The sequence below is a fragment of the Sinocyclocheilus anshuiensis genome, unplaced genomic scaffold, assembly GCF_001515605.1.
Source record: "Sinocyclocheilus anshuiensis isolate Anshui unplaced genomic scaffold, SAMN03320099.WGS_v1.1 scaffold261, whole genome shotgun sequence".
Classification (NCBI taxonomy): Eukaryota; Metazoa; Chordata; class Actinopteri; order Cypriniformes; family Cyprinidae; genus Sinocyclocheilus; species Sinocyclocheilus anshuiensis.
This window is the reverse complement of record NW_015536515.1, coordinates 318,032-328,515: the sequence shown is the minus strand read 5'-3', so window position 1 is coordinate 328,515 and position 10,484 is coordinate 318,032. Positions and strand designations below refer to the sequence as shown.

General features: G+C 39.2%; 1 protein-coding gene and 1 pseudogene across 1 annotated transcript in view; one reads left to right on the top strand and one right to left on the bottom strand.

The window, feature by feature from the left end:
• The window catches only part of LOC107692925 (tyrosine-protein kinase SRK3-like), a 4,920-nt gene extending 3,545 nt beyond the window's left edge, over nt 1–1,375 (top strand). Inside the window, exons 7-9 of the mRNA XM_016492131.1 lie at nt 568–718; nt 797–928; nt 1,014–1,375. Of these exons, the coding sequence (XP_016347617.1) occupies nt 568–718; nt 797–928; nt 1,014–1,207 (477 nt within the window). The 3' untranslated portion in view covers nt 1,208–1,375. The remainder of the gene's footprint in view (nt 1–567; nt 719–796; nt 929–1,013) is intronic.
• A 2,432-nt stretch (nt 1,376–3,807) lies between these two features.
• Nucleotides 3,808–10,484, bottom strand: part of LOC107692914 (uncharacterized) — a 14,343-nt pseudogene continuing 7,666 nt past the window's right edge.

Sequence of the window (10,484 nt, the reverse complement as noted above, 5' to 3'; positions counted from 1 at the left end):
TGGATTCGAAAACGGTAAAACTCAACTGTTTAACTCTAGGGGAGTTGGAAAATTAGTCTATTTTCAAAAGTAGTGGAGTGTTCCTTTAACACTGATTTAGGGATCACACTGTGCAATTGATTCTAAACCAAGGCCCGAAATTTATGGGGAATCTTTTTATTTAGAAGACCCCTTTTTATTTAAATGAATTAAATAAAGGATAGCTACACACCAGAGTTGGATGAGATGCATTAATAGGCCTATTTAAAATGCAAAAGGAAAAAAAATGCTTCTCATCTTGTCACATTCAATTATGAAATTTGACAACAAAATCGAGTAGTTTGCATCACATTACGGTTGGTAGTTTAACATTTTTATCGTAAAACATTTGTCAGATGTTTCCTATTTAGTTACTTACATCTTACCTCGCACTCTTTGACCATTGAAAACTGAAGCCATCTCAATCATTTTGACATTGTCGAGCGCCTAGACCACTGAGGCAAAAATATAACATTTTCCCCTCAATGTCTGTAGTAGTTACGGCCCTTTGCTAAACTAAGTCACATACTGGATTTCTTTCTTTTTTAGATTACTGAAGGAATGATTTACATTGAGAATAAAATAGTTCACCGTGATCTGAGAGCCGATAACATTCTGCTTACCGACATGCAATGCTGCAAAATAGCCGATTTTGGACTCGCTGAAATTAATCTCGCTGGAAGCCACAGAATTTCATCAGGTGAGATATTTGATATGTTCGTTCAGGCATGTAAGACATACAAACACAAAGTGCATAACCGTTCTCATCTATCTGCAGATATAAAGGTCCCTGTGAAATGGATGGCCCCTGAGATATTTGAGAACGAGGCTTACACAAGCAAGAGTGACGTCTGGTCTTTCGGCATCCTTTTAACTGAAATCGTGACGTATGGAGATGACCCATACCCTGGTAAACACATTTCACAACCCTAAACATAATACATGTGGTTGTAGTATCACATCTCACCCAACACATCTTTCTTCCACAATCTCAGGGATGGAAAAAATGTCGTGCGTTCGGTCCATTCAGAGAGGAGAGCGGATGGAGAGACCTGCCGGCTGTCCCGAAGCGCTCTATGACATTATGCTGCTGTGCTGGAGGTCAAACCCTGAGGAGAGACCAACATTTACAGAGCTACGGGAGAAGCTGATGGCTCTCATACATGAGCCTGATTCTGAACTGGAGTAGATACTGTAGAAATGAGAGGGCTGAGACACTTTTGAGCTTAGATTATATGTAACCAACACATACAATCACTTATAGTTTACAGAGGTAATATCTACTGAAATTGATGCAATATGGGTGATTCTCATGAAAATGTAAAAAATGACCAAAAATATTACAGTAATGTGACTTTTTCAAATTCAATACTGCATAAAGATATAAAATAATGTATGTAATTTGGAGCTAAAACTTAATTGTCATGGGAAAAGAAACTTAAAATGGCCTTAAAAAGGGGCTTATTTTTCTTAATGCAAAATTTTAAAATAAATAAATACATTTTGATTTAGGCAATTACATGTGACATGTTCACATGTTCTTGACAGGTTTCCTGAGATTCATCCATATGCAAACTGTGGCATAAATCTCTCAAACACGTGATTTAGAATGACTATTACTAGTGTTGCTAATCAGTATTACTAAAGGTGATTATGAAGTTTCTTAGTTTCCAAAAAGCTGTTTTAATATTCCCTGGTAAACAGGAAATATTCAATTGTTGACTGACATTTTTGTGATCAAAGCTGCTGAACTAAAAAAATGATGGCTATCTTGGCCCCAATGTAGAAACACTATGTCATGTGATCTTTGAACATTTGGTCATAGCAGAGGCTTTGCAAATGAATGTTCGATTTTTAAACTTTTATGTGAATTCTAAAAACTATTGTAGGAGCATGTATTTTCTGTGACCTGATAAAGAACATATTAATGTAATCATGTAAATCGGGATTGTTGCCACTACTGTAAGTGTACTTTTTAAGGAAGGTTTCCTTCTTCCTTCTGACAACATTTCAGATGACTTTTACATTATGAAAATATTTTAACAGCTCTAAATACTTGGAAAAAAACAAGCTCAAATTCTTTAAAGTAAATATCAATCTTTTCTATGAAGTATATACACAACCGGTCTAAAAGTTTTGAAATTCATTTTAATATCTTTGAAATAAGTCTCTTATGCTCACCAAGGCTGCATTTATTAGATTAAAAATACAGTTAAAGCTGTATTATTGTGAAATAATTTTACAATTTAAAAGAACCATTTTTTTTTGTTTTATTATATTCTAAAATGTAATTTATTTCTATGCAAATATGCATTTTCAGCATCATTACGGTTGTCTTCAGTGTCAGATGATCCTCCAGAAATCATCCTAATATGCTGAAAATTCAGCTTCCCTGTCACAGGAATAAATTGCACTTTAAAATATATTAAAATAGAGAACACATTTTAAATTGTAAAAAATATTTCTGTTTTCACTGCATTTTTTTTATCAAATAAATGCAGATTTGATGAGCATAACAAACTAATTCTAAAACATTTAAGAACTCTTAATTATTCCAAACTTTTGTTGGTAGTAAACTGTATGAATGACACTTGAATGGATGTCAACCCTTTCTGGCCTGTGGTTTCAAAAGCAGAACACAAGGGTCGTTACATTGGAAATAAATGGGATAAACGCATTTTAATCAAACTAGCATAGGCTTTGTGAGATTAATGGTTTTCTCAACATATGCTGTAAAGTCTAGGCTTGTGTAACATCTATGCACCCTGCTGAACTACATTTCCATAGGCTACCATTGACTTATAGCTGTTCTAGATTAATGACTGATGCAAGTCAACCTCAATCCTCTCTCCCTGCTAAAGATACTCCCAATGCAATGGCAATGAGATTAGAATGACGCAAGATCTATTCAAGCTGCTGGACTCAAACTCTGCTGCAATTATTTGTACTTAAAGGTGCAATGTGTAATATTTACAACGATCGATTGACAGAAATGCAGTATAATATACATAACTATATTTTCAGATGTGTATAAAGACCTTACTTAATTAAATGTTATGTTTTTATTACCTTAGATTGAGCAATTTCTAACTACATACACGGCGGGTCCCCTTACATGGAAGTCGCCACCATGTTTCTACAGTAGCCCTAAACGGACAAACTGCTCTACAGAGCGCGTTTCGTCACTTTATTGTTCTTGCCAATAAAACACTGACACAATGATGAACAAGTACATTAACATTCGCAATAACATCGATTTATTAAATGATTAAGTAAATATAATTCCTTAATTTACCTTTGTAAAGAAATCTCATTGCTCTCTGCTGTTTTTACCGACAACATCTTTACCTGTGTAGGCCGCCGTAGCTTCTCTAAAGGGAGGGGTGAGCGGGGGAACTGAGTCGTTGGTTGCAATTCGCAACCTCACCGCTAGATGCCACTAAAATTTACACACTGCACCTTTAAGTGTGTGTTCCCGACTATATCACTGAATATTTGAAGGACAAATAACGAAAAACACATATAACAAAGAACACTACAATGCGGGAAAAAAAAAAATAAATGGTGCGAACCTGTGCAAAACTCACTGTAAATTATCTGCAAAAATCTGAAAGTCTGATTTGTGGAACTTGTGGAAACATGCTGTACACAAATACATAGATGTTACAATTTTAGCCACACAAAGCACTGTAACCTGATTCAGGTTAAAAAACAAACAAACAAACAAAAAAACGGCCATGGCAGAGCAACAATACAAACAGAAACTTGATGAGCAAGTCAGTGCAATTGTTGACATTTACATAGTCAGATACCTAAAACAACAAACTCCTAATGCTAAATATGTGCCGACCTGTTATGAAAAGATCATGTGACATTCTCAGAGTTGAGCATTTATTACTGTAAATGTTACAGTACAATAGCAACATACAACAAAACTGGATCAAGGATGCTTTAAATACCACACATGGTGAGATCTTTTATCATGTAAAATGTGGCATCAAGCACCACTTCGCAGCATCAGAAAATCTTGCAAATTCAGAATTAAATAAAACTTAGTTAAGTCATTCCGTCATGGCAAAAAGTTGCTGCAGTAAACCGAACACGTCTCAAAAGCATTTTGGGTAATACCTCTTTCTTACATCATATTTGCAGTTGTATACTTTGAAATATAATTGTGCCATTTAGCACATAAACTAGAAGTTATGCAATGCGAACCTTGGTTAAGGTTTGAGCAAACAATGCATGAATAGTATAATACTTGTAACATTCAGAACCCTGAGAATTCAATGTTAATCGGTAAAATGTACATGATTCTGTGACTGAGTATATACAGTATTTGACTGTGTATATGAATTCAGGAGTAAATATGTGTAAATGAAAGTTTGATGCCTTTTAACAGACTCAACAGAATAATAATACATTGACTACACGAAAAATATACAGAATTGTACAATATACAGTTTTGAAATGTCTATTTAGCTCTTTAGAAGTCTTCCAGATTAATCATCTCACATCATTTAAGTCCCATCTAAAGTAACATTAGTAATAAAGTGCTTTATATGCGGGAATATCAAATGTTTCTTCATTAGTCACCATAACATCATTGTCCTTTCTTTTGTTTACCGGCCTTGTTGCTTATTTTAGGAGACACTTGCCATTCAGTCAAGCCATTGCACATGTCCTTGCGGTTTCCATGTGTCTCTTTGTACGCTGGTTGTTTAGTAATCACAACCATGCTATCTCCTTGACTTTCAACACTCTCCGTGAAACTCTGAAGATCTTTCAGTTTAGCTGTTGGATTTATGCAGTTCTCCACGGATCCTGGTTGAGACTCCACTGATGTTCTCGTTACCTGTTTCCCTAGTGTGCTCTCCCAGTCATCAACAACAGCAACATCATTTTCTTTCTCAAAATCTTCCTCAACAGAGCTACATTTGTCTGTTTCATTTTCTGTGTCTCCTTTGACCTCCATCTTGATATTTACCTTTGGTGTCTTGCCGTTTTCTTCAGATCGGACTGTGTCCCGTCCCATGTCTGATGTCCCATCTTTGTTGGCATCATCCTCTGCACATCCATCCTGGTTCCCACCAGCATTCTTCTCACTGGTGGACTCGTCATTTGAAGTTTCACCTTCAGTAGGTGTATCAACTTTATTGGACTTAGAATCACCTCCATCTTCTGCAGACTTGTCTTCTGTACTCTCTTTCCCAGTCTCAGTTTCTGCTTCCTTGTCAACCGATTCAATTCCTTCACCAATTTCTGTCATCTCATCATCTTTTTCTGCCTCCACAGCCATATCACTATTTCCTACATTTCCCGCATCTCCCTCAGGACTGTCTTTCTTCTCACAGTCCTCTTCTGTACTTCCTTCATTTTCAGCCTCTTCTTCAACAACCTCAACTTCCTCCTCAGCATCTGTCTTAACATTTACCACAATTTCTTCATTCTCCACCTCTTCTTCACCACCTTTCACATCAACACACTCTATTTTGTCATTTGCTTCCTCTTCATTTGGATCTCTTGTCTCAGAGTCTACAGATACATCTTTGATTTTTTCTGCATTTTTGCCTTCATCTACTGCATTGACAACACCGTCTGGCTCTTGGTCTGCCATTTCAAATTTATGGTCTTTAGTATTGCCATTCGCTTCCTCTACCACTTCATGAACCACTTCTAAGTTGTTCTCTTCTTTATTAACTGCACAAGTCACGCTGGTGGTGTGTTGTTCTTCCATCTTTGGTTCTGTAGGTTGGGCTGGATCCTTTTTCATTTGCAAAATTTTCCGCAGATTAAATTCTATCATAACTGGAGCCAAACTCAAAGCCTGAGCTCGCTGGACTGCTCTGGACGCCATTTTCTTTTTCATGCATGCATCACATGGGCAGTATTCATCGTCACTGCGCTGGTCGCTGTATTCTGTACCTGATGCAGTGTAATTTTCATCACTTCTCGACAAGATGGACTTATTGCGCATGACCCGAAGACGCTTGCGTCGCTGCTCAGTCTGGACCGTTGAGTCTCTCGATAGAGTATTTCCCGGAGGTCTCGGACCCCTGCCAGTCCGACTTTGGATTTTTTGCAGTTCACGGTTAATACTCGATTGAATCCGTTTGTGCACTTCCTCTTTCAGCTCACTTATCATCTTATCGAGCATCTCATTGTCATCCAAATCCCACCTCACTTTGAACTCTGCCATGGCATCTGCGTAATGTAACATGAACTGCTTTTCTAGCTTGTTTAATAATCTCAGCACCCAAACGGTATCTGGGTCTTGTGAAACTCTTTTAGTAAGCGGAGCTCTCTGAACAGACGGTGGAGTTCCCGAGCTTGTATTTTCTTGAGATTTCATAGTATTACTCTCATTCCCAGAGCTCTTGTAAGAGGTTGTTTGTGGCGTTTGATCTGATTGATCTTCTTGCAATACACCATTTTCTTGGTCATCATCCAGTTGTGCATTTACTGGACTTCCCTGGACTCGTTCTGCAAGGTCTGGAGTTACTGGATCTGAGGGGACTTTGGATGGATCTAAACATTCACATGCTTGAGCTGTAGACTTAACCTCATCTTCTTCTTCTTTATCTTGCAGTGAGCCCTCTCGTTCGGCAATTGGTGGTTTTGTGCCTTGTGTGGTCTCTATTTTTTCTAATACACCATTCATGTTACCTTTAACAGAGCCGGTGGAGCCGCTGCTTACATCAACTCCAGCTGAAGACTGTGGGTTAAATTCATCTTCAGCAGAGGGATGATCCTTTGCGTTCTGGTTTTTCTGCTCATCCTCAGAGGGCTTTTGGACCCAGAGAGACTGTAGGATCAACATGATTTCATTATATTTATGATGCTTTTCATTTTTAGAGTCAATCAATCGTAAATTCGCGAAGCAGTCCAACAGCCCTTGAGCAGACTGGCTTAATTTTCTGCCATATACAGGGGAGACCTCAGGTAAACTACTGGATCTGTCTAGTTTTGGACCCAGTAAAACCTTCATGACCTGAACCGAAGAATGACGCTGCTTTTGCAAACTGTCTTGTTTGGTTAATGCTTTGCGGTCAGGTTCCAATTGTGCTCTTTCGTTGCACAGCTCTGTCTCAACACAAATGTCGTTGGTCTCCAGCTGAAAATGATTCACATCTGCCTGATCATCATGGGGTTTCTCAATCTCTATTATGCCTATTTTTGATGCCTCAAATTGGTCTCTTTGAGAAGTGTCCTCACCACCTTGAGCCAGGGTCACATCTTCAGTAAGTTCGACATCCATTTCATAAACATGGCCATCAAGGGGAATGTTCCTCAGCCAGTCACTCACAACTTCAGTAGAGGACGTGTTCGGTAAGCATGACGGCATCAGTTCCTTGTTGTTGCACTCTGATGAGATGCTGACTTTGCTGTGTTTGCTCCTGCTGCTTTTTTGGCTTTTATTTTCTACCTTGTCGACATTTTTGCTGGAGGCAACTGACTTTGATCCTCTGCTGACTGGTCTTGAATTGCCGACGATCTCTTTCAATAGATCTGCTGCTGAAAATGCCCGAGATAAAACACTGTCGCTTGAGGAACCAGGATGCTTGAGTGATGATATATTCTTGTTTGGCAACTCTTGTGGTAGACTTATACAATTTTGGGAAATATCAGACATCCTTGCTGAATTTGGCCTGGATACTTCATTTTTCACAGATTTTTTGTCTGATGTGGATGACTTAACCGTGCCACCATCATTGTCTCCGTTACATTTTATATTCAGCCCATTTATTTCCAAAAATTTGGAAGAACATTTAGATCGTTTGCATTTAGATCTATCACTCTCTTTAGTACCGTGCCCATTTTTGGAATTCACTGAATGTTCAGAGGCTTTTGAAGAGTTTAAACAGTCACTTTCTGGGGTAGCTTTTCCAGAGGTTCTTTCACTTTGGTCATGTTTTGAAGATGTTTCATTCATTTCTGCATGGTTGATGTTGTTGACAGTTTCATAATCTCTCTCTTTCATAGCTATATTTTTAGTGCTTCCCTGTGAAACTCTCGAGGGTGACTTACTTCTTGAACTGGAGGGCACTCTGATATTGTTTTCATTTAACTGGCTTCCCGACTTGCTTTTCTTCAGTTCTGCTGACATGACGCTTTCAGCTGAGACAGGTGAGAGGGCTTGAACAGGAGTCTTACAGTTCTTGTGATGGGACTTTTTGGATTTGTCTGAAATTGCAGAGTTCATAGCCATTTCTGTCCTTGGCCTTTCCACTCCATTTACAGTCTCTAAAGTATATCCAGCTTCCTCTGTTCCTCTGTGTGACATGCCACTGGTTGATTGTTCATCAAAGTCGTCACCCTTGTGCTCTTCTACTAGTCCAAGAGAAACGGATGCTGTTGATGTAGGGCTTAGAGGCTCATCTAATTGATTGCCTGAAGACTTAATGTTATATATAAGAGATTTAGTTGACAGTTTTGATTTTCCTGACAAACTCTTGGATTCACCTTTGGCATCCTCTTTTAGCATCTCAATCTTTGTCTCTCTCAAATTACCACTTGAGGAGCTGTGACAATGACATTTACTGGATCTCTGGGATTGCAAGTATAGGTTAGAGCTTACTGACATCCCACTTGGTGCTCTGCTCTCAGTTTTCTTAATTTCATTGTTGTGGGTTGATCTAGGAGATGGAGACCTCTTTGAACTAGGCAATGGAGAGGTATAAGGCATTCTGTGTCATGTCTTTCCCATTCTTCACTTCCTGAGATGCAAGGCTCTTTCCATTGGATTTGACAGATCTTTCAGAGCAGGCATTAGACTTTTCTGAGGTCTGAGACATTGCACTGATGGCTCTATTTGACTCACTTTTTGGAGTTGCACATTCATTAGGTGTTGTATCATTTGGTTCTGAGGTAACTGTGGTTTCTGGAACATTGTAGTTTGATTTGTGGGACCTACAAGATCCTTTAGACGTGTTTGTTTGAACAGACAGTGCAGTGGGAACTCTTTCCTTAGATTTAGACTTTGCGTGTGAATTCTTTGAGGATGCATGTGACTTTACAGATATTTTGGAGCAGTTGGACAGTGGGCTGCATAATCTTTCTTCAATGGTTACCTCAGTTTTCAGCTCACACTGAACATCAGGGCCACTGATATTTTGAGTGGCTTTGTATTGTAAGCCGCAACAAGATTTGACAGACTTAGTTGTTTGCTCTGATGCATGCGACGGATGTTCAGAAGATCGGTTTGATTTATTAGACATGGCACTAGCTGACCTCACTTCTTGAGGAAACTCTGTGTCTTGTCCACAATGATTATCTGTCATAGTATGACTCTGAGTAGCAGCACTTTCTGATATATCAACTTGAGAACTAAAGTTTGATGGCACTTCCTCTAAATCATTTGGACTACAACATCTAGGCGTTTTAGCTTTCTCTGAATGTGCAGACTTTGGTGTGTGGGATTTCCTTGAAGCAGCTGATAAATCTGAATGGGCTGACATTGGGCTGACAGCTCTTTCTTGGCTTTTTTCTTCAGCTTTATCCATTTCTTTCAGAACCAAGGCTGGTGTGGGCTCTGTCTCTGAAACAATGCAGTCTGACCCGACTGACTTTGCTGGCGTGGCACTTTTGGTTCTTTCTCCAACACTTTCTGCTTCATTATGTTCAGATTTTGATGATTTCCCAACAGAATACATTTCATGTGTAGAGCAGTTCGACTTTTTTGAGATTTTAGAAGTAGAAGAGGCATCTGAATTTTTAGACAGTGCAGACTCAGAGCATTCCCGTGTGGCTTCCCTTTCCGAAATATCATTAACTGGTTCACAGTTTTCATGAGCATTTGAAGTGGATGCAGCAGATTTGTTTGGCTTTGACAAAATTGAATCAGCTTTCTCTGGTTCACTCCCCTCTGGATTACCATTCAATATTTTATGCTCACTACAGCATGAACATACACCAGACTCAACCGATCGTTTCGACACACCTGATGTGGCACTTAAAGATCTGTTTGCATCGTCACATAGCTCCAGAGCATCTGATGCATTGGATCCAGGGCTGTTTGCTTGGACTCTAGATTTACAAGACGCTTGGCTATGTCTGGAATTTGCACTACAAGCCTCTCCCTCAAGCCCGTGCTGCCTACCAGATGCAACTGAACTCGGGGTTATGGCTCCACAGTGACATAGATGGGATCTGGAGGATGCTTTTGAAATCAGAGATGTCATACTCATCCCATCTGGCTCTGCTGGCGCTGCAAAAGGGGTTTTATACTTTTTGAGCTTAAGTGAGTGAACAGCACTGCTTGATTCTTTACTTGGAGGTCTGGGGGACAAATAAGATCTTGGTGAAGACTGGTAGCCACAACAATGAACACATTTGGGTTGAGCATCACTCTCAAGATGGTCACTTTGAGACCAGTGTGATGCTCTTGAGACACTTGGAGGCAGGTCATCATAATCATCATCCTGATCTTCCTTCAAAGACTCAATCACTTTGGATGAGTTGCTGACTGC